This window comes from Melospiza georgiana, chromosome 5 (assembly GCF_028018845.1).
Source record: "Melospiza georgiana isolate bMelGeo1 chromosome 5, bMelGeo1.pri, whole genome shotgun sequence".
Classification (NCBI taxonomy): domain Eukaryota; kingdom Metazoa; phylum Chordata; class Aves; order Passeriformes; family Passerellidae; genus Melospiza; species Melospiza georgiana.
This window is the reverse complement of record NC_080434.1, coordinates 66,924,918-66,948,650: the sequence shown is the minus strand read 5'-3', so window position 1 is coordinate 66,948,650 and position 23,733 is coordinate 66,924,918. Positions and strand designations below refer to the sequence as shown.

General features: G+C 49.3%; 2 protein-coding genes across 3 annotated transcripts in view; one reads left to right on the top strand and one right to left on the bottom strand.

Moving 5' to 3' along the window:
• The window catches only part of LOC131084008 (GDNF family receptor alpha-4), a 72,547-nt gene extending 66,333 nt beyond the window's left edge, over positions 1-6,214 (top strand). For both annotated transcript variants that reach the window (XM_058025083.1, XM_058025082.1), the window contains exons 5-8: positions 338-447; positions 2,183-2,317; positions 2,533-2,690; positions 5,297-6,214. In XM_058025083.1, coding sequence (XP_057881066.1) covers positions 338-447; positions 2,183-2,317; positions 2,533-2,690; positions 5,297-5,443 — 550 coding nt within the window. In that variant the 3' untranslated portion in view covers positions 5,444-6,214. The remainder of the gene's footprint in view (positions 1-337; positions 448-2,182; positions 2,318-2,532; positions 2,691-5,296) is intronic.
• An 8,672-nt stretch (positions 6,215-14,886) lies between these two features.
• The window catches only part of ATRN (attractin), a 154,970-nt gene continuing 146,123 nt past the window's right edge, over positions 14,887-23,733 (bottom strand). The window contains exons 28-29 of the mRNA XM_058024020.1: positions 21,562-21,676; positions 14,887-20,139 (exon numbers count right to left, since the gene is read on the bottom strand). Of these exons, the coding sequence (XP_057880003.1) occupies positions 20,015-20,139; positions 21,562-21,676 (240 nt within the window). The 3' untranslated portion in view covers positions 14,887-20,014. The remainder of the gene's footprint in view (positions 20,140-21,561; positions 21,677-23,733) is intronic.

The window sequence follows — 23,733 nt, the reverse complement described above, 5'->3', positions numbered from 1 at the left end:
AATGGCAACACAGACTGATCTCCTTCCTGGCAACAGCTCTTTCCTCAAAAACCAATCTCACACAACAGAAAGCAAACATTTCTTCCAACACTGGACTTATGTTGCAGTCCTGGAGGAAGCCTGTAAAACATTGACTGCAGAACCTGTTCAAAACCTCCTCCTGGGTTAGATGGCGTAGGCAGGAGATTGTGAAAGGACATCTGTTCCAACTGCTTGAAGAACACCTACAGCAGCATTTTGCAAACATGTTCCCCTCTGTGAACACCGTGAGTGTGCTGTTCCATCCCCTTTCCCACAGCTGTAGTAACGTGTCCCGTTTGTGCTCTGGCTCCGTCAGGTCGCGCTACGCAGAGTTCCAGTTCAACTGCCAGCCGTCCCCTCAGGCCGCCAGCGGCTGCCGCAGGGACAGCTACGCCGCCTGCCTGCTGGCCTACACCGGCATCATCGGTGAGCATTCTCTCTCCTCTGGAGGGGAGACCTCTTCTCTGGGGGGGAAACTTCTCCTCTGGGGGGGAAACATCTCCTCTGGGTGGGAAACATCTCCTCCAGGTGGGAAACATCTCCTCCAGGTGGGAAACGTCTTCTCTGGGAGGGAAACCTCTCCCCTGGGAGGGAAACCTCTCCTCCAGGTGGGAAACCTCTCCTCTGGGGGAAAAATGTCTTCTCTGGGAGGGAAACATCTCCTCTGGGAGGGAAACTTCTCCTCTCAGGGGAAAAAAATCTCCTCTAGGGGGGAAACATCTCCTCTAGGGGGGGAACCTCTCCTCTGGGTGGGAAACATCTCTTGTGGGAGGGAAATATCTCCTGTGGAGGGGAAACCTGTCCTCTGGGAGGGAAACCTCTCCACTGGGTGGGAAACCTCTCCCCTGGGAGGAAATGTCTCCTCTTACTCTGGCTATGAGAACAGTGAGGTGGAGAGCTGAGCTCTCCAGGACATCACAGAGTCATGGAATGGTTTAGGCTGGAAGGGACCTGTAAAGCCCATCTCATTCCAGCCCTGTGCCATTGGCAGGGACACCTTTCACCAGACCACATTTCTCCATGCCACATCCAACGTGGTGCTGGTCTTTGTCCCTTCAGTGGCATGACTAAGCCATGGGTATGGGGTAACTTTAGGATGGCTGCAGTGGAGGGAGAAAAACCATGGGCTACTGACAGATTAGAGCATCTCTCTCTCCGGTGGAAATAGATGGGCTATCCCAGGGTGTCTGCTCTGCCAGGGATTCCCTGATGCCATCACCAGTGATGCCACTGGAAATCACCATGCACTGCCATTCTGCCAACTTCAAAGGGTGTTAGATGAGGGTTTCAGATGCTGCAGAGCCCAGCTGGCAGCAGTTGGCATGGGCACAGACAAGAGTCCAAAGAGAAGTGCAAGTGGCCTTTGGACCAGATCTGTCCTGACAGATAAGACAGACTGACATTTTTGGGCCAACATTTCATTCTGTTTTAATCTTTCATTCTGGAGATTGAAATTGGCTTTTTCAATGACAGCATGAAAACCTTTATACACTTTCAAATGCAGTTTTTGAATGCCCAGCCTGGAGAATAAAGGGCTTCAAGAAGACCTTAGAGCCCCACCCCCAGGGCCTAAAGTGGTTCCAAGAGAGTTGGAGAGGGACTTAGGGCAGGAGCCTGGAGTGCCAGGACAAGGAGAATGGATTTCCAGTGCCAGAGGGCAGGATCAGATGGGATATTGGGAAGGAATTCCTGGCTGGGAGGGTGCTGAGGCCCTGGCACAGGGTGCCCAGAGCAGCTGTGGCTGCCCCTGGATCCCTGGCAGTGTCCCAGGCCAGGCTGGACAGGGCTTGGAGCAGCCTGGGACAGTGGGAGGTGTCCCTGCCATGGCAGGGTGGCACTGGATGGGATTTAAGGTGCCTTGTAACGCAAACCATTCCATTATTCTCTGAATGTAATTAGGGAACCTGAATTCCCAGAAACTGCCCATTCCTTGGACTGATAGCACTTCTGAATTGACCAAAGGCTTTGGTGATGGTGTTGTGACCAAAAGGGTTGTGAGTGCCCCTCTTCTCTCCCCTGGGAGCAAACCAGAGCCATGACAGCAGCACCTGAAGGGTTTTGCTGCTGTCATGGAGGGGCTTGGCTGAGGCAGAGTCACCCAGGAGAGCAGCCCCAGGGGATGTCCCTGCCCTGCAGTAACATTGTCCGTCTGTCCCGGCAGGCAGCCCCATCACCCCCAACTACATTGACAACTCCACGTCCAGCATCGCTCCCTGGTGCACCTGCAACGCCAGCGGGAACCGGCAGGACGAGTGCCAGAGCTTCCTGCACCTCTTCACCAACAACATCTGCCTCCGTAAGCGCCACTGCTGCACGCTGGGGGGGGTTTGGGCATGGGGACAGGGAGATGCCATGTGCTCCAGGGCCTGTGGGTGTCCAGCTCCCTGTGTTACCAACCAAGGAGCTCTGCAGAGCCTCAGGCATCCCTTCGGGTGATGCAGAGAAAGAGGCTGGGAAAGGGAGGCTTCCCCCTGCCCTGACAAACCTTTTCTCCATCTTTCCCACACCAAGAAAACGCCATTCAGGCCTTTGGCAATGGGACTCACCTGAACACAGCCGTGGCCCCGTCCATCCCCCCCACCACACAGATGTACAAGCAGGACAGAAATGCCAACAGAGCTGTGGCGACCCTCAGAGAGAACAGCTTGGAGCACCTCCAGCCCACCAAGGTAGGAGAGGGCAGGCCTGCCCTGGGGATATGATCAGCCATGTCTGTGCCTCCTGCAGTGTCCTCACCTCAATCCTTCTTGCACCTGTGTCATTTCAGTCACATGCAGGCATCCAACCTACCCTCCATCTCCTGGAGGCCTGATTTCCCTTCCCTTCCCTTCCCTTCCCTTCCCTTCCCTTCCCTTCCCTTCCCTTCCCTTCCCTTCCCTTCCCTTCCCTTCCCTTCCCTTCCCTTCCCTTCCCTTCCCTTCCCTTCCCTTCCCTTCCCATGTTTCATTTGAAGTACTGGGAAATCCATGGGGTTTTCACCCAGAATCTCTGGTCTGGCTCCTCACTGTCCTTCATGGCATCAGTTCAGCTTCAGACGAGCATTTCAGCTTCCCAGGACACAAGTTCCTCCCTTGTTAGATGAGGGTTCTAGAGGTCATAATGCAGAGGTTAAAGGTTTGCTAAGCATTGGAGAATTTGAAAGGAAAGGTTCTGATCATCAGTAAATTATTACTATCAAAATAATATTAAATTGAAATTATTTTAAAACAAATAACATGTTCATTTACTGATGATGGCTGTGATAGACATTAAATATTTTATTTTTAAATAAAACAAAATGACCTTGACTTGCCACGCTAGAGTAATTTTCAGATTCAATTATTTTCCTATTGAATAATTAACAGTGACCCTGATTTGCTGAACATTCAGGTTACAGAAGCTGTCAGTTTTAACTAGACTCCAAGGACTGAGCTTTGCACTGGGCTGACTGATACCTTCAGAACTTCCAAGTGTGGGTTATTTTAAGGCTAATCAGTGTTTCTTTTGCTGGGAAAAAGCCCAATTCACCCCTCTGCACCCTGTTTTCACAGAGTGGCTGTGGCCACAGCTCTCTTCACAGAGAGCAGCAGGCACAAACTCCCCAGGATTTCTCCTGGGGAAGGCAGTGAGAGAGCTCAGAGAAAGAAGAGAAAACAATTCTTATCTGTATTTGCTGCTCCTGTTGTTTGGCACACAGGGAATGTGTTATGGAGATTGTTTACCCAAAGTGATTTGTTAATTGGTTGCTGGTGAAGGTTGTTTTGATTGATTGACCAATTAGGTCAAAGCTGTGTCGTGACTGTCTGTAAGGAGTCGTGGATTTTTCTTTAGTGTAGTTTAGTATTAGTTTAGTAGAGTATAGTATGTAGTAAATATATAGTATATATATAGTATGTACTAATATAATTTAGTATCGCTTAATAAAGCAATTGCTCAGCCTTCTGAATCATGGAGTCACTGCACGTTATTCCCCAGCTGGGGATCATCCTGCATCAATCAGCAGCAGGTTGGGAGGTGGAGTAGAGTGGCCTCAGGTTTCCTCACTGCTCTCCAGGGCACTGGTGGCACTGTTGCAGGGCACAGGGACACCTTCACCAGGCCAAAAGCTTGGCACCCAACAGATCTGGAGGCTTTCCCTCCAGCTGGTGCTCCTCAAATCTTAGAAAATCGAAGTAGTGGCCTCAGGTCCAGACCTGGCACTGAGAACTTCATCCTGGAAGTGAAGGAGAAGCTGTGAACTGTCTGTGACCAGGACAGTACTCCCAACAGCAAGTGGGAAGCTGGAAAAAGCAGCTGCAGTGGAGGATGGCCCTGCCACATCTCCAGACTCCTCGTGGCAGCAGCACATCCTTCCTCTGGGGTGTGAGGGCTGCTGGAGTGTGGTCCCTGCTGGAAACCAGAGATGTGGGTCTTGACTTTGGACTCAGCTTCAAATCCAGATCCTGTTCAACTTTTAATGAGGTTAGCACCTCTGGAGAGGGGAAAGCTGGTGAAAGGTCTCCCAGCACCATGGAGGTATATTCCACATCCACCTTTAAGGTCACCAGGTCAAGCCAGTGGCCAGCAGTGGCTCCATAAGATACGTGGATGGCCACTGACCTGAGAGGGCATCCAGGCACCCACCTCACTCAGACACCTCCAGCCAGTGTCCAAACAAGTGCTGGGCCCACAAATGGCTCTGCTGCTGTGGCACCACCAACAGCTGAAGAGCTGTGCTGACCTCCAGGCCAGAGTTTGGGCGCTGAAATCAGCACTGGCCCCTCTGCACATGCACATACCTGGGGCTGCACAGCCCCTGAGCCCCAAATCCTCTGAGGCACCAAGGAGGGACACCAGTTTGATTAGAGACATGGAGCCCCTCTCCTGTGAGGAAAAATGGAGAATTGGAATTGTTCAGTCTGGAGAGGAGAAGCTTCAGGGCGACGTAATTGTGGCCTTCCAGGGCCTGAAGGGGCTCCAAGAGAGCTGGAGAGGGACTGGGGACAAGGGCTGGAATGCTAGGACAAGGGGAATGGCTTCCCACTGCCAGAGGGCAGGGTTAGATGGGATATTGGGACTGAATTCTTGGCTGTGAGGAAGGGGAGGTCCTAGCACAGGATGCCCAGAGAAGCTGTGGCTGTCCTGGGAAGCTGTTCCAGGCCAGGCTGGACAGGGCTTGGGACAACCTGGGATGGTGGAAGGTCCCAGGGCAGGGGGTTGGAATTGGATGGTCTTTAAGGTCCCTTCCAACCCAAACCATTTCATGATTCCATGAAGAGGCACAGAGCTCACCCCACGCTGTCTCCTTTCTCCTCAGGTGGCTGGAGAGGAGAGGCTCCTGCGTGGCTCCACTCGTTTGTCCTCAGGCACCTCCAGCCCAGCAGCCCCTCCGTGCTGGGCGGCCTCTCTGCTGCAGATGTGGCTCCTCCTGGCCCCTGCTGTGCTCAGCCTCCCCGTGATGTGAGGAGGGCTGGCACTCACCCTGAGAAACTCGATCTGTGTTGGTTTCTGTGCTCAACAACCAGACCAGTAACTTTTTCAGGAGGAGAGCAGGGAGAAGGGAGGGGAAGGGAAGGTGAGGTGAGTGTTTAGGCATCCCTTCCTCCTCCTCACCTGTCTGCCAGTTTATTTGATTTTATATGATCAGCGTTGTTGACAACCAGCTCATTCCTGGTCCTGGCCACCTTTCCACACCACAGCTTGGTTGTTGTTTCTCCAGCTCTCTATGGATAGGCCTGAAGCCATGGACAATTCCCTTGGAAAAGGTGAAGGAGAGACGTGATCCAAGAAATGAGAGCTGCAAAGGAAATGCTTTTTCCTGCCCCAGCCAAGAGGGGAAAGACTGTGGATGGATGGGTGACTGGATGACCTGTGAGGAGGTTTCCTGAAGCCCACCCTGAGGGGCTCCTGACAGGACATGGGGAGTTCAGACTGTCTACACGGTTCCTCAGGACCTGAAGGACAGCACACCTGGTTCCCTCAGACTGAAGAAAGCAGAAGACTGGTGGGAAGGTGGTTGGTTTTGTTCACTGGAGAGGAACCTGAAGCACCTCTGGGGAGGACCAAGTAACCACACTCTGAACTGGCTGGCAGGGATTATCCACCCTCTCAAAACCATGGCCAGAGTGCAACCAGCATCCACGTCCCAGTGTCACCTCCCCTCGGGCCCTCCCTCTTGGGGAAACCTGTGTCCTGTATTGATGGTAATCAGGAAGAAACATGTGTGTTGCATTTTGTTTATGGCTGAATTTTTTGTGTCCCAACCCAAACACCTCTATCCACTGGTCCTGTTCAGTGTTTTGGGGCATTTTTGCCACATCCAAACAACCAGAGGCCAATATTGTCCCACTCCAAGCTACCCTTTCTCCATCAGGGGCCAATGTGTGAGCCCATGGGCAGGGTTTGACCTGAGCCCAACACATCCCACTCTCACCTGCTTATCCTCTGGTCTCACTGGCACAGGGTCTCCAGCCATGGGATTTCATTTGTTTTCCTGGGAAGAGATAGGATAGGAGGGGTTTGCTAGAAACCACCCTGGAGACAGAAATACCCAGCCAAGAAAGGCCAGTCATGAATTATATAATGGGTAGGGACTGGATTGCTATAGTTTCCCCTCCTTGGAAAACTGGCAGAGGCAACCCCCAGTGTCCAGATGAGCAGGCCAAGGGCTTTGCCTCATGCCTGTTCCTGTTTTATCAGTGAGGATGTCATTTAAGCAAGGGATGCTGAAGTGACCCTTTCTTCTGAGCCACAGCCAGGGCCCAGGGGAGGAAAGTGAGGATCAATGTCTCTCTGGTGTCCTGGGGCACTTTATGCAGGTGTGTGACCCTGGGCTACCTGAGCATCCCATCTTTCCTGAGGAGGTGAGCTGAGGAGTCCCAGTGCCCTCCTGGGGGGCTGAGCCCTTTACTAAAGCCAGGAAAGAAGATGGTAAGGAAGAGTGAGAAGGTTTCCCAGGATAAATGCTTACCCAGGCTGAGTGCCATGGGAGGAAGAGCAATAGCCCCAGAATCCCCTGAGTGTGTTTAGGCCTGGCCTTTGCAGCAGTCCATTTATTCCTATAATAAATATCATTAATTCCTTGGCATTTGAATGCATGGAAAGGCTTAGGAAGCATCTGACACAGCAAAGTCCATTGCTTTGTAGTCCCATTTCCTGCAAAACCTCTCCCATTGCTTATTGCTTCAGATTTTCTAAGAAACTGAGCAACTTCCTTGGCTCTTGCTCCTACAAGAAACCACTCTGGTTTTCAGCTGAACACCTGTGGATGTGTCTGACATGAGCAGAAATTCTCCTCCTGCTGCATCCTGTCCACAGTGCTGCTCCCTGAGGTGCTCAGGGCTGTAGCACCTGGTTTTCAGGGCTGTGCAAAGGAGACACCAAGCTCCAGGGCTTGTGTGCAGGGTGAAAGTCACACCCTGAGCCAAAGGCTGTGTGTGAGAACTTCATGGCCAAGAGGCTCACTGTGACCAGGAAAGCAGACCAGGAGGGAGAGCTGCAGGCAGGAAATCCTTTCAAAGTGACCCCAGACATGCACAGAGCTGCTGTGAAGGTCTCCCCTTTGCCTAGGACAGCAGTGTCTCCTGAGAGGCCGAGTGACACAAAGCTTGTGCCCTCTCAGCTGCAGTGGAGAGGGGTGAAACCCTGACTGCTCAGCCCTCCAAGGCAAGGAACTACCTCAGCACCACGAGGTCATGCTGGGAATTGCACCCTTCTGCCCCGTTCCTTTCCAGTCCTGTAGTCACGCTCTGCTTTCCACACTCAAAGCAGTCTCCAGCAGCTTTCAGTCGTGCCCAGGCTCAGCATCTGCACAGGGTGGGGATGCAAGTGTCAGCTCCCTCCCGGGAGCACCCACTCCCGTGTCTCTCACATGGTGAAATGCCACTTTGCCATTTCCTTCTCATTCAGCAGAGAGAGGTCAGGATGCCTCACCTCTCCCTTCAGACTGGTATGCTGTAAAAAGAGGTGTGGAGAGTCCTACTCAAGGACTGGATGGGATGGAGACCTCCAGAGGTTACCTCACCCCAGTACCATGTCCCACATCAGCACCTACTTTAGTGATTTCAATGACAGACATCATCATCTCCCCAGGGTTTACATCACAGGATCAAGAAATGGCTCAGGTGGGACCTTAAAGCTCATCCTGTTCCAGCCCCCTGCCATGAGCAGGGTCACTTCCATCAGACCAGGCTTCCCAAGCCATCCAGCCTGGCCTCCAGGGCTGTCCTGCTTTAAAGGCTCTGCAGATGCTAATTGTCTCACTGCAGATCCCCAGTTCCCATGTCCTGTCCTCCAAGCCCTGTCCCAGGCCAGCTCCTGCCCTCCCGGGGGTTCCTTGGGGTTCAGGGATGCTTTGGGATGAAATGAGTGAGGCACAGAGCAAGGAGCCTCTCACCCAACAGGAAGGAGCAGGAATTAACAAAAAAAAAATTTCCCCAAACTTTCATGGCTTTGTTCTGATCATTTTACTCTTTCCACCAATATTTAATGTTGATTCTCCTTCCAAGCCTGCTCATGAATCAAACTGTGCAAAAAATGATGACTTTTGAACCTTTCTGCTGGAGGAAGCGAACATGATGACTCTCCTCCCACCCACCAACATGTGTGCACAGACCACTGCTTTTTCCTTGTGAAAAGTCAGTAATTTTTTTGGATGAAATTCCATCTCTGCTGAATTCTGTGAAGTGAACCATGGATCTTCATTTTTAAGTCTCTTGATTAACCACAGAAGTCATAGCAGCTGCTTGTAAAGGCAAAAGACTGAGCGAGCCAAGAGACAGAAAGGGAGACAATTTTTTTTAGGAATTACTCCATTCCTGACAAGTTCCATAAGCACAAAGAAGAATCATGGGAAAAAATAAAGAAAAAAACCACAGTTGAAGAACCAGCCAGACTTTCTGTAGCCACTGAACTCTATTTTTTGGCTGCACAGCACTTCTCCCAGTGTTTGGCAGCCCTGAGAGCCTGTGAAATATTGTGTGTGTACTTATACCTGTCCTGCCACGTCACATCCAGCATTGTCCAGGCGGGAGCAGGAGCTGGGAGGGAGACCTGGGGTGGGAGATGGTGCTGGGGCAGGAACCCCTGTGTGCCCCTGCTCGAGGGGAGGGGTCAAACTTGTACTTACCTTTTCTGTACATGTCAATATTCAAACATATCCATGAATAAAGCACACACGCATTTTCCTGACCCCTCGCTCCTGCCGCGCCAGCGTGTCCTGGGTGCTGCTGAACTCTGCTCCTCTGCTGGAAGGGCAGCTGGAAGAAACTGGGGGATGTTCTCTCGGGGCTGGAAGAGTGGTGGGGCTCAGATGAGCTGTGCTTGGCTGGAATCATGGAATCCTAGAGTATCCTCAGCTGGAAGGGACCCACAGGGATCACCCAGTGCCACACCAGCACTGCCCAAAGCCCTGAAATCCCACCCTGGGCATCCCTGGCAGTGCTGTCCCAATGCTCCTGGAGCTCTGGCAGCCTCGGGGCCTTGCCCATTCCCAGCCCCAGCCCCAATCCTGGGTCCCAGGAAGGAGAGGTGTCAGGTGAGAACCATCTCTGCTGAGATGGAGGGACACCAGTGTCATCAGGGAAGGAGACACGAGTCCCCACACCAGTCCTGGGGCTGTTTGTGCAGCCTGTGGGGGTGAAACCTGCAAAGGTTTGGGAGAAATCTGGGCAGGTTTGGCCCAAAGCTGGGGCCAGCACAGGAGGAGGGAAGCAGTGCAAGATACAGCAGGGATGGGAATAATTGCACCTGCAGTTGGGGGCCTGTGGAGCCACTGCTGCCAGGATGTCACCAGTGTCCCACAGAGTGGGAACAACTGGGAAGGGCTGGTGTTGCACCCTGGGCTGGGCACAGGAGGAAGGGAAAGGGAGGAGAAGGCAGGGTGGTGGGTCATGCCAGCCAGGAAGGCTTCTGCTCAGGCCATGAACATCCATGAGCTATTCTTGGCAACTTAAAAAAAAAGAAATCACAGGAAATTTGATTAGAGGTAAATAGAATGCTTTCTTGCCAATTCTGGGTAGGGGAAAAATTTGAAAATACAAATACATAAATTTTTATAAAAATAATGAATAAAATTCAAGTCAGTTCCTTAAGTGAGTTCGAGGTTGAACACATAAATGTTGCGCTTCTTCCTTCCGTAAATCATGTTTGCCTCCATGTGTGCATGGAGCAGCTGAGGACGCAGCTGAGGACGCAGCTGAGGAGCAGAACCTGAGGGTTAGAGAAGGACTTGGACTCTCCTCAAAGCCCTTTTCCTCCCCACAGCACCCAGGCTGGGCTTTGCTGACTCAAAGGACAATTCCTGTGGAGGTCCCAGCCTGCTGAACCTGAGACTGTGGAAGCTTTCATGCTATGGAAGCCCTGCAGGGCTGAGGGGCTTTCCCTGGCCCTTGGCAAGCAGCTGCTCGGGCAGGGTCCGCGCCCAGAGCTGGGCTGGAGGAGCTGCAGGGGGGTCCTGGCATCCAAGGGGCTCTCAGGACTCCCCAGTGGGACCCCCAGGCTCTGCACAGGGACAGCATGTGGGGCTCAGCTCGGGGGCTGGCTGCAGCAGCCCTGCTCTGGCATGGAGCACCTGGCTCCAAGAAAACCTGGGAATCACCCCAGATTTAGGGTGAGGAGATTCCGGAGCAGCAGAAGCACCAATGGCTGGAAGAGGCTTTGGCTGACCCTCAGTTCTTCCCTGTCTCTGGGTCTGGGTATGGTTTGGGGGTGCTGGCTGTGCCCATAACAAAACTGAGCACCACTCCCTCCTCCAGCCCCAGACATTAAACACCGGGGAAAGAGCATAGGAAGTCATTTTTCCACATTCCCAGAGAAAAGGTCTCACCTTTTCTTACTTCACCTGTGTGGCCTCAGGACAGGACAGACAGAGCTTGGGGCAGCCTGCTCTAATGGAAGGGGTCCCTGCCCATGGCAAGAGAGTGTTTAAAGTCCAGATGGTGTTTAAAGTCCCTTCCAGCCCAAACCATTCCATGTTTCCATGACACACCTGGGGCAGCACAGCGGGTTTGGAGGAGAGACCTGCAGACAGGACCCACAGTCCCCATCACACTGGGGCTGCAGACACAGCACAAGAAAATCCTGCAGCTGAGGCTCAACTGCTGCAAGGGGATGTAGAAATCAGAAACAACAATTTACCACACATTGTCTCCAAGCAAACAGTGCTAAAATGCTGGTAGGGATGGAGACATCTTGCTTTGGTTATTAAAACACTGAATTTCTAAAAAATTGTGGATGTTTGCACAGGGAAAAGTTCAGAATTAGCTCTGACATGAAAAATGTTCAAGTCATTTTGTGGGGTTTTTTCTAAGGGGAAGTGGAAGTGATTTCTGGTGAGAGCAAGGATCCCAGGGAACATGTCAATGGAAATCCTGCCAGTCACTCTGTGGGAGGCTCATTGTGGCTGCAGCCTGGAAGGCAGAGCTGCTAAACAGCCAGCTGCAGGTGAGATGGATGGATGGATGGATGGATGGATGGATGGATGGATGGATGGATGGATGGATGGATGGATGGATGGATGGATGGATGGATGGATGGATACCCCACACATGTCTGTGCTCTGCTCCAATTCCTCATCCAGACAGTACTTCATGGTCAGCCACCACAATCCAGACCTACCCAGTGAAGTTCTGCTTCCAAACTGAATTCAGGGATCAGCATGAGGACCAGGACAGACTAAATCCCATGCTCCCATGGCATTGCTGCTCACCATGGTAGGGGGAGATCAGAAACAGCCCCCGCCCTCAGAGGTTTGTGGAGTTGCACCTGGTCTTCTTGTCAGCAGCAGGGAAATAAAGAGGGGAAAGGTGCTGTCTTTCTTGCTAGAGCCAGGGTGGCCAAGTCAGTGGTTTTGGCTAAATTCCCTGCAGATGTGGTTTCTGAATGATGCATGCAGCCCAGGGTCTCCCCCCACCTCATGCCCAGGAACACAGAGAGGAGGAGGAAGGAAGGGCCTGATCCTGCAGCTGATCATAGACTCATGGAATAGTTTGAGTTGGAAGGGGCTGTAAAGACAATTTAATTCCACCCCTGCCATGGCAGGGACACCTCCCACCATGCCAGAGTGCTCCAGCCCCAGTGTCCAGCCTGGCCTTGGGCACTGCCAGGGATCCAGGGGCAGCCCCAGCTGCTCTGGGCACCTGTGCCAGGGCCTCACACTGTCACAGGGGAGAATTTATTCCCAGTGTCCCATCCATCCCTGCCCTGTAGCAGTTGGAAGCCATTCCCCCTTGCCCCCGTTACATGCCAATGAAAAACATCAATTCCAATGCAGTTTGAGCCCTGAGATCTTGTTCTTTGTTTATGGGGAAGATTTCTCTAGTGCAGATCCCAAACCCCAAGCTTGTCACTGAGCCTCAGGAGTCACCAAGAAGAGGTGCCTGTAGGACATCAGGTACCTTACCTCAGAGCTTCCATAGGGTGGCAATGGTGTCCCCAAATCCTGTGGCCAAGGGTGTTGGGACTCTGCCACAGTCTGGGATGTGTTGCTGTTCCCAGCCACCCTGCAATGGGGAAGGTGAGGAGCTCAGCCCACCTCCAGTGATGCTGACACCTGGGTCCAGCTTCATTACCAGCCAGGAAAATCACCAGCAGGTGCTCTCACCTCATTAGAAAATCTCCCCCCATGTCATGCCTTTGGCAAGAGCTTAGTGGTACCACTCTGTCCCTGCAACCCCGCTTTGCTGCTTGATCACTTCAGAAACCAAAAACCCCAGAGAGAAATTCAAGAATCTGCTAATTCTTTTTTCCCAAATGGCAATTGGCTATGGAGCTCTGGCTCTTTTGTACAACTCTCTTCCTCCTCTCTTCCCATCAATGGTGAAAAAGGGAATGTTGGTGTTTCTGCCATGTTGCAGATGATTTGCCACCAACCAGCCACGTGGAACTACCCAAGAGCTGCCCCAACCCCACCTTTTCCTGGGGGAAGAAACAGCACCCAGCCTCCACTCCAGGATTTCTGGGGGAGTTAAATTGGTTTTTAAAAAGCCTTAAAGTCCCTTCTTGCTGTGAGTGGTTGATATTTAAGGTTTGTGGAAAGAAAACTGGACCTGAAATTCCTCTCTGGCTCCTTACCCAAAACCATTCATTAATGACAGCTGAAGACAAAGACCATCATCCTGGATGGACAAAAGCCTTGGAAAACCTCCATGTTCTTTCTCTTCCAGCCTCTTTTCTTTGCTACAACACAAGAAAAATCAGAGCAGGGATGAAAAATGGCTCCAGCCCTCTGTGGTTTTTCCTGCTGTCCAAAATAAATTTAAAGCAGCTCTAAAACCACTACCCCCTGCCCATTTCATTTCAAGTCTGGACACCCCACGCTGTGCTGTCAGCCTGGTATCCCCTGCTCAGCTCTGCAGCAATTGCTGGAATTGGGCTCCTGCATCCCCGTTTAATGCCATGGAATGAAGCAGCACAACAGCCTTTGGAGGCGACTGTGGCTGAAACCCTCACGGCTCATAAATGTCAGGTTCAACTCTGCTTCATCCCAGCAGTGCTTAATTCCAAAGTTGGAGAGTGACATAAAAATAAATGGGGAGCAGCGGATTGCGTCCCGGCAGGGCTCGAGCGCGGCTGCCGGGGTGTCACAGATCAAGTGACAGCTTGAGACAAGCCCTGCCTCAGGCACAGGCTCTTGGCAGCAGCTCTGCTTAGGTGACCTGCACCTCAATCCTCTGGCTCGAGAGATCCTAAGGCTGCTGATTAGGGCTATTATAAAATGTGTTATTTACTGAGCAGACAGGAGGTAACAGACAAAAGGCCTTGAACAGTTCCTGCACAGTACAAACCAAGAGAACTGCTGAGACATGACATAAAACAGTGCACACCATTGAGGTTATTGTTATATATTAAATATATATTGTTATATATTATAGCTATATACATTAAAGCTAGCAAAGGCATAGTAGAGAACAGGAGTCAGTGGAACTTACCACCTATAAAGTACACAGAGTCCTTCCACTCAGTCCTTGAGAGAGTAACCACAAAATTGATGTCCCAACTTTGGGGAAAAGCCCCACAAAATTCTAGGGAATGTGCAGAAGACTTTTGCTTTGTGAAAGTCTGGTGCAGCTTTTGTAGTTTGTAAAGTGGAGAGTCTGTCAGTCAAAAATTCCAGCTGATCTTTCCACAGCAAGATGTTTATTGTCACTAATAGTGTCACTTCCCCAGTGCCTGCATAACCATGAGACAGGCAGCCTTTAGTACTAGAGTTATTTCACCAAACTGCAAGATTTTGTGAAGGGCAGGAGCCTTGCAGCAGCCAACAAACCACAGGTCAGTCCCTGTGGTGGGAGATGTCCTGGTGCACAGGGGTGGGAGAGGAGCAGCCACCTCTGCCTCCCTCTCCAGCTGTTGTGTGCGTCTGGAACAGCAGCTGGTGCCAACACTTGATAAATCATCAGCAAAACTGGTGATACAGTTTCCATGGGGGAGAGCTTTTCCTACTTGGATTTAAACAAGAAATTTACTGGACAAGAATTATTAGTGAGAATAAGAAGGGAAGGGGCTGAGATTTTATGTCTCTGTGGGGGTTATGTCAGGAGGGGCAGCTCTGATTTCTGCTCTCTGTGACAGGGACAGGGAACGCCTGGAGCAGGGTCAGGCTGGAGGTCCGGAAAGGTTCTTCCCCCCGAGGGGCACCTGGGGGAAAGTGAACCTGAGGGTAGAAATGGAACCTATTTAATGACTGTCTCTGTCTTTAAAATCTGCAGATTTAACTCTTTGAATTACATCCAACCATCCCCCATCCAGAGGACACGTCCTTCCTTTCTCCTCCCAAATCCAGCACCTGCCAGGAGCCCACTGACACCCCCCTAGGAGAACAGAAACTCACCTTCACCTCAGCCAGAAGCCTTCAAAACGCTTTGAATTATCCCCCCCACCCCCCTAAGAAAATATATAAGAGGGAAATTTTAACCAGATCATCTACTTTTTATTTCAGAGGAAAGATTTGCATTATTTACCTTTATTTATATACATGTACTTCACATTTGTATTTAAAATGCACAGACCTCCCAAGAATTTTCTCGTTCCGGCTTTAAATTAGCTGTTATTTTACAATACAAAAAATTATACCAAAAAACTGCAATCCTAAATGTGTGTATGTATAACACCCACAACCCCAGCCATGAAATAGTTTACAATACTTGCTCCTATTTACATACGAATGCAATAAATGCTAAATTATACATATTAACAAACTAAGCTCAAGTCTGAACACAGATAAGAATCATAAATAATTACAGAACAAAGAGGGAAAAAAATCCAGAATACAATTAATTCAAGGATCTTAGTTTAAAGAACATTTATTGTGCACAAATTTCAGAGTAATATAAAACTCTTTTTTTTTTCTTTTTTTCTTTTTTTTTTTAAATGGACTGACATGTGATACACTCTGCGACAATTGTTATTTTTCTCTTTTTTTCTACTGGTGAGGTTTGTGGAATCAATACTAAATGGAGAGGAAATGTCTAAAGAATTCTAGTACCTGGAAGACGCACACAAATCGTCTGTGTGAACAAAGAAACAGACTGAACAAAACCTGCCCTGATGCAGAGAAAATCAGCAGATACACATACTGTAGTAGTCCTGCCACGGAAACTCAGCTTGTTTCAGCAGCTACCATCAGAAAAAGCAGGAATTTGTCTAAAATTGCAAAGAACACACCCAAAACTGAGGCGCACACCCCGAGCCATCCCTTCCCTCCCGTCCCAGCCCAGCCCAGCCCTGTCCCCTGTCCTGCAGCTCCAGGGGCTCTGCCAGGGCAGCCCCTTCTCCTCCCCTGGGTGTTCCCAGATGGAGAAACCCGGGAGGGGCTCAGGGGCTGCCCTGGGCACGCAGAGCCTGCTGGCTGCTGTCTTACACAGAGCTTAATATCAATAAATCCCAGGTAATATCAATAAATCCCAGTAATTATCAATAAATCCCAGTTAATATCAATAAATCCAGGCAATTATCAATAAATCCCAGTTTCCTGTGGGAAGGGGCTGAGGGCTCTGGATGCAGCTGGTGCCTGCCCCCAGCTCAGGGTCTCCTGGAGAAGGAAAAGCAGCTGGAACAGCTGGAGCAGCAAAGGAAGGGGGGCAGCCCACCCCATGGCACTGGAGCCCCAGGGGTATGGAAAAGGCCCCAGGGTTGGTTTCAGCCTCAAAGGCTCCTTTCAGCTCCTGCAGGGCCAGCAGGCTCAGTGCCATTTGCAGCGCCCCACAAAGCCCAGCAGGGCCTGGGCACCTGGGGCACGTTCCTGCACAGAGCTGGAGCTCCTGGGCACGCTCCAAGGAGGACACAAAGCACCCTCAGGAGGGTGGATCTGCCGGCAGAGGCTGTCCGTGGTTCCACACCACTGAATTTGGGACATTACATGCCATGGCTTGATGTTCATCACAGGCATTTCCCATCATAAGTAGCTTTATTTTGGTAATTTCACTACAGTGCGTTTTAAGCCCGGGGAAAGTGATAGTAACAACTGAAAAGTTGTGTCTCATAAATATTCTTGTATCCAAAATATTGAGCCAGAGAGTTTCAAGGTCATGCTACACCTGCCCAGAGAAAATTCTGGGCTAAAAACCATGGAAAATGGTGAATTTAAAAAAAAGGTGTTATTTGGAGATCCACTGGCACCATTGTTTTCTCGAAGAAAAGGGCCCCAACAGTTCTGAAATTTCATTTCTAATTGTTTTAGAGGCTCCTCTCAGAGAATAAAAATCTTCTGAGGGTCGAGATGTCAAACGCTGAATTTTCAGCCTGAAAATAGTGATTTTGAATGGAAACACTGCCACAATTTTAGTAACAAAGGCCTTAAACTACTGATTTAATCCTCCATGTAGTGACCACTTTAAGGACCTTTATTACTTGTATTCAAATGTTGCTTTTCCCCCTTTCAAATGGAAAAACCATTATTTAACTTGGTTTCTACATTTAAGTGAAATACATTTGAACACACAAAAGTCAAGTTATGCATCCCTGCTTTGCAAGATATCACGATATAATCCGGTGTTTAAAGCTCTGGAAAGTTATCTACTACTGATCAGATGAAGGAGTTATTAAGACAAAACTCATACATAATTTAAAATCATCAAAAATACATTCAATATTTTTTCTGGTTTATGTACACTTTAAATCTCTCCATGTTCTGCACGTTACTGTAGAGTTTATGTACAAGTGCAAAATCTGTGTGCCATTTGTCATTTATTTACAGATTCTCCCATGAAATAAGGTTGTTCTTTCTCCCCCATCTCTCCTCCAAATGAAATAAACCCAAAATTCCTTCACTTCTGATACTGGCCTGGTGATAAACTGCCAGCAATTCCTCCTTCCCCGAGCCCTTCCCATGTTTTTCCCTGTTTACCTCTAAGCTGGGATGAAACTGCAGCAGAGCTATGTATGAGAATTCTCTTCTCCCTCATCAGGATGGAGATCAGATGCAGGGTAGAGCTACATCCTAAAGGAGCCAGGTCCTTTTAGTTATGTAACTCTTGTTGCTCTATTCACATTTTTTGGTTCTGATACACCTTGACTTTGATCGTTTTTGCTCATTTTTTCAGTATCTGACACCTCATTTTGGCCACACTCCTGGCACACTGCAGGCTTTGCAGACCAGACAGCCCAGCTCTCCAGGACTGAGAAAACGTCCCAAACTCTGTATTTTTGTCTTTTTATTAATGTAAAAATCTGTCACCCCTCCAGGCCTACAGTCCTGAAAGCTGTTTGTGATCAGGAAAACCCAACAACTTTAAGCACCTGCCCAAGAGCTGTCCTGAAGAGGGAAATCCAAGCACAGGGGCTTTCATCATCTGGGCTGGCAGCTCTCCTCCCAAAAACAGCAAGAAGAAATCTGCAAACATCAGGATGTGCATCGTGGCTGAAAATACACAGTAACAGGGGAGGGATTTTAGTCCAGTCTTATTTCTCCAGTTCAGATTAACCCTATCACTGAGCAAGTTAGAAAATATTATCAGGAGATGAATCTGTCTGAGGTAATCCGTGCATCAGGTAAAACTTAAATTGCCTAAATCCCTTCATTCTAAGACAAATCTCAACCCTTTTCTGATCATAATTCCTTCTTCCCACAGAGCACTGAAACTTCTAGTTTAGAAACAGATGCATCTATATATATTTTTATATATAATGCATTTTTCCCAATATTTTTCTGCAGTCCCAATATTTTTTTGCAGTCCCATTGCACTTGTTGAATGACACATTAAATCAGAATTATCATCCACCACAGTCCTTAAGCCATCAGGCTGTTCCCATCACCACTGTCTGGACACATACAGCAATTCACCTCTTTATTGCAATGCTGCCAGGCTCCAAAGAGCTTCTTCAAAATACATGGTTAGGAAAAAAACACCCCAGAAATGAATGGCTGACATGTGACTGATCACCAGAACACGCACAAAACAGGAGCAGTTATTTGGGTTTCAGTTTGGAAAGGTGCTGCCTGGCCAGACCCAAGAGCACTTCCCTTCATGTGTTACTTCTCCATTATTAAATATCAGATGTCCTCCACAGCAGCTCAGTGACCTGGGTGACCCACGATGACTGACAGAGCCATAATCACAGCCCTCATGTGGAGCCTTCACTGACACCTTCCCACCACTGCAGCCCCCCCAGGCCCTGTGGGGACACACTGGACACCACCACACACAGATGGGTGCCTCAGTCCAACCTGGAGCCTCAAACCACAATCCCAGCTTGGCAGAGCAGTTCAGCTGGTTTGATGCACCCCTTGAACACCAAACCTTCTCTTTGCTGTTTGCAAGTCTCATCCTTTCACCAACCAGCGACTTCTTCAACCTCTAACAGAGCTCAAGCTACACAGGAAATACCAGGATGTCATTGTGGAGAACTCAAACGTGTGGCAAAACAAAGCTGCTCTGCCTGATTTTTATTTGAAGTTTTTTTTTAACTTCATCCTCAAGTGCCCTGGCACCTGGAGCGTTGCTTTTTACACCCTGTAAGAAGATGGAGCAAACCACAACCACTGGGGAGCAATGCCTCCAAGCTCAGCTCTCATCCAGAGGATGGCAGGAGGGAAGGGGGAGGAAAGAGGCCAAAATCAGAAAAATGTGATGTGTCTGACCTGGAACACAGACTGCTTCTATGAAAATGCTGGTGAAACCGGGAGTTTTCTTATGGGATACTGAAACTCTACGTGACTTGCAGGTATTTGCACCTGGGTGAGTATTTGGTTGGTCAGGAAAATGCAATTTTCCTCTGACTGCATGGGACAGAGGACACAGAGTGCCTTGGGTGACTCTAGATGTGAGTATACATACCTTCAAAGGAATTTAGTTATGTTAAAAAGCAGCGTGTGTAGCAGTCTCCTCACTCCCTAGATCTGTTCACGTCTAGGCACTTGTGTGTGGTGTACTCCAAGCAGGTTAAGACTATGTAAACACTGAGTCTTTCCAAAGCAACATCCAACTTTCCAGTTATTTTATGTGGTCTGAGCAACATCAACCTTTAAACCATCCCAGCTTTTGCATTCCTGGACCATGATGACTACAAAAAGGCTGTGCCTGGAAGAGAGTTCCACTGAAATAATGAGGGAACAATTAAATATTAAATGAAAACAAAGAATGAAGATGCTTTGAAGATTAATAGTAGTGTTTATGTGTTGAGAGCTGACACCTGTAAACACTGGATCTTTTTCTTTTTGTACAGTTTGATAAATACATGAACTACAAAGCACTTTCCATGTAGAAACCTGAGTGTCATTCATTGGACTACTGTTGTATTTACACTGACCAGGAGTGGCGGCGCCGAACCTCACCGCACCTGCAACGAAACCATTCTGCTTTAAACTTGAAGAAAACAAAGGAGCAATCTGAAGCCATGTGTCAGTAAAACTTAAGTGGAGCAGTTGTCAAATAAAGCCAACTAGCACGTAGATGAGAGAAAAAAACTGGGTTCAAGGAAGTTGTGGTTTTTTCCGGGTGCTTCTAGTCTCTTGGGACACGACTTGGAAATCTTCCTCCTCCTTGGTATTACTTTTCCATTGTGTTTAAAACCCTAGACAGTTTCTGATGTCCATGCATCAAATACAGGTTCCTGGCTGTGCAGGGGGCTGCTGCTTCCGATTCCGGACGGCGCCCGACTTCTCTTTGTAGGCAATTGGCATCTGTTGTGAAATGTCCACCAGAGCGCTGGCCACGGCGAGACCTGGCACAGAACACACATCACACAACAGCCACAGCAACAAACCTGCAGAAAGAGCTCAGAAAACCCCTCCAGGCCACAAAGGATGTAGAATTTTTTAATAAACTAGAAAAGTGTTGTGGCCCAAGAATTAAACTCCAGCCAATATTCTGAAAGGAGATGAAATACTGCATGTTTAATTAGAAGCAACAGCAGGAGGAAAAGAAGCAATAAGGGTGGGTATTAGTGGATGTAAAACTCTAAATGTGGAAGCCTCAATCCTTAACATTGAAGGTGTCTTTCCCTGCATCAGCAGATGGACTACAATAAACTTGAAAGCAGAAGTGGACCGAGGTTTCACTGCCCTTCCCATGGATACATCACCTCTGCAACCTCCTCATGGCAGATCAGGGAGTCATGGAATGGTTTGGGTTCAAAGGCCCCCTAAAGCCCATCCAGTTCCACCCCCTGCCATGGGCAGGGACACCTCCCACTATCCCAGGGTGCTCCAAGCCCTGTCCAGCCTGGCCTGGAAGATTCTAGAGATGGGGCAGCCACAGCTGCTCTGGGTGCCCTGTACCAGGGCCTCCCTGCTCTATTCACAGACAAACCACATCTGGGACCTAGCTCAATCCAGCTCAACAACAAACCATCCAATTCAAACCCTGCTAACTCTTTTTCCAAAGCCTTTGCTTCACCAAGCTCACTGGGCACTGGGGAACCCCAGTTAAATCACACACTGCCCAGGAGATGATGACCAAGTGCCCTGACACCAGGTTTGGGTCTGAAGGGGTTGAGAACAAGGCTGGGTGGGGAAAAGCTCTTTGTCCAGAGCTCCTAAGAGGAGGGCAGAGATGCTCTGAAAGGACTTGTAGTGACAGGACAAGGGGGAATGGTTTCAGACTGATAGCAGACAGGGTTAGATGGGATATTCTTCTAGTGAGGTGGGGGAGGCCCTGGCACAAGTTGCTCTGTGGCTGCTCTGTGGTTTGCAGCAATTTGGGATAGAGGAAGGTGTCCCTGCCCATGGCAGGGGGTGGAACTGGATGATCTTTAAGGTCCCTTCAAACTCAAATCTTTCCATGATTCTGTGAGTTGATGTTCCCCTGCAAATGGAGTTGGGAACTAAATTGGATAGGCCAAGTGACAAGTTACCTTCACAAGTAACTACTGCAAACATGGCTGTACCTGATCCCTCTTTCCCCCACCCAGCTGTTAATTAAAGCATAGTCCAATATCATATGTTCATCCATCAATTGACCTTAGTAATTAACTCAGAACTCATGTTGGGAGCCAGCAGGGCCCAGACCAGGGAGCCTAAAAAACCTCGAGCACATCCCAAGCTGAATTGTGGCAGCTTCTGTGGGACCAGGAAAGGTGAACTGTAAGGCTGGGGAAGGAGTCCAGAGTTAATGCCAAGGCACCAGAGACAACAGCAATGCTCACCTGACTGTCCTGGTGGTGGAATACCCCCGAGCCCTCGAGGCAGCCTCACGAAGACGGAGAGAACGGCTGCTTTGTTCCCAAAGCAGGGCTCCAGCGCGATGGGCTTTGGTACAGTCTGCAGCAGGGGAAACAGCGGGGAAAACAAATGTTAAACAGCGTGTTACACCCTCCCTCCTCCCCCTGCATCACTCCTCCAGCTCCTACAAGCCCCAGGGCATGAACCACCATGAACCACACTGCTGTGCTGGGCAGATTTCCAGCACACAGCCAGCAAAGCTAAAACCACTGTCAGCAACAATCAAAACACGAGTCATCACAAGAAAACACATTCACTTAATAAAAATCAGGCTATTAAAAAGTCCAGCACTACACAAGGCTTATATTTCTCCCTAAATTCAATAACAAAGGAGCAGCTTATGTAATCATCAGGACTGAGGGTTTGTTCCATCGACCCCATCAGCAGCCTGTCACTGATATCAGCACGCACCACCACGGCCACTCGATACTCCAAATTCTATTTCCACAATTTAAGTCCATGTACCCCCTCAACAGCACTCTGTGCATTAACACAGTAAAGAACATTTTCCCAAGAACAAAAATAAGTGTTCAAGGCCAGGCTGGATGGAGCTTGAAGCAACCTGGTCTAGTGGAAGGTGTCCTTGTCCATAGCGGGGGAATTAGATGGGCTTTAAGGGCCCCTTCCATCTGTGATTCTAATGTATAATAGACAGATAGCTTTCTCCCTGGAGGAGCAGAGGACTGGATCCCTTGCTGACCCTCAGTGTCTGTGACCACCTCCCACTGCACTCTTGTGAAGATTTTACCTGAATGATCAACAGCCAGCTTCAGTATGTCATTAGAAAGCCAAAATGCAACAGCCCAGCCCAGAAATTAAAGTATGTTCTCAGCTGGGCCCCAACCCCACACACAGGTACACAGGATCAGTGCTACTGTGGGCTGCAATAACAGTCAGATTAGCATGCAAGTGTTCACCAATGAGTACAGGTTCAGGAGAGTTTCTTCTTTTGTTCCACACCAGCTAAAAAAGCTGAGAAACACTATTTTACCCAATACACTCAGTGCTTTCTGTTTTCTTGTTTAGTATGGACAAATTCCACTCGGCTGTTAATGAAATAATTAGTTCTTTTTCCAACAGGCATCAAACATCATAGCACTCAAATATTCAACAGAAACTCAATGCAATGCAAGCCATGAAAAAGCCTGAACAGGAGTCAAACATGCTGTTAAATTACTGCTGCTCAATAAAAGAGACAAAAGGAGACAACAGCAAGCAAAATGAAACTTAAAACTTTCCATATCTCCCATTTACTGCAACGATTGCAGCAGTGTTTGCTGGTCTGTGCCAGGCAGATAAATACATGCTGCACAGGCTGGATGATGGAAGCTGCTGCCTGCCTGCTTTATGACAGCAGGATTCTTCACCTCCCCACCCCCAACAAAGGGACTCAACTCAGAGTAAAGCTTTTCCCAGAAGGAAACAAGCACACCCTGGTGCTGGAACCCAGAGACTCAACTGCCAGAGGCAATGGAGGGAGATTGGAGAAGGAACTGCAGCAATAGAGCCCACGGACCTCTGCCTTATGGGGGGAGCAAGAACCCAGCACAAAGCTGACTTTCTTTTGGACAGACTCAAGTATTTTACTTATTCTACTGTTAATGAAGCAGTTCTGCTGAATTCCAGAGCTTGGAGGATGGCACTGGGGTTACAGAGAGCTCTTGTGCTCACCCTCAGCACTGAGCAGAATGGGCAGCAAGGACCACACAGGGAAATGATGGAGGGAAGACAGTGAAGGAGCAACTGAATAATAGACTGTATTTTTTAATACTTTTTAATGTATTTGTTTTCAATGGATTAACGGCCATGGAGCTGCTGCAGGGCTGGAGCCCCTCTGCTCTGGAGCCAGGCTGGCAGAGCTGGGAATGTTCCCCTGGAGAAGGGAAGGCTCCAGGCAGAGCTCAGAGCCCCTGGCAGGGCCTGCAGGGGCTCCAGGAGAGCTGCAGAGGGACTGGGGACAAGGGACAGAGGGACAGGAGCCAGGGAATGGCTCCCACTGGGAAAGGGCAGATTGGGCTGGGATCTTGGCAAGGAATTGCTGGCTGGGAGGGTGGGCAGGGGCTGGGCTGGAATTGCCAGATTTGCTGTGGCTGCCC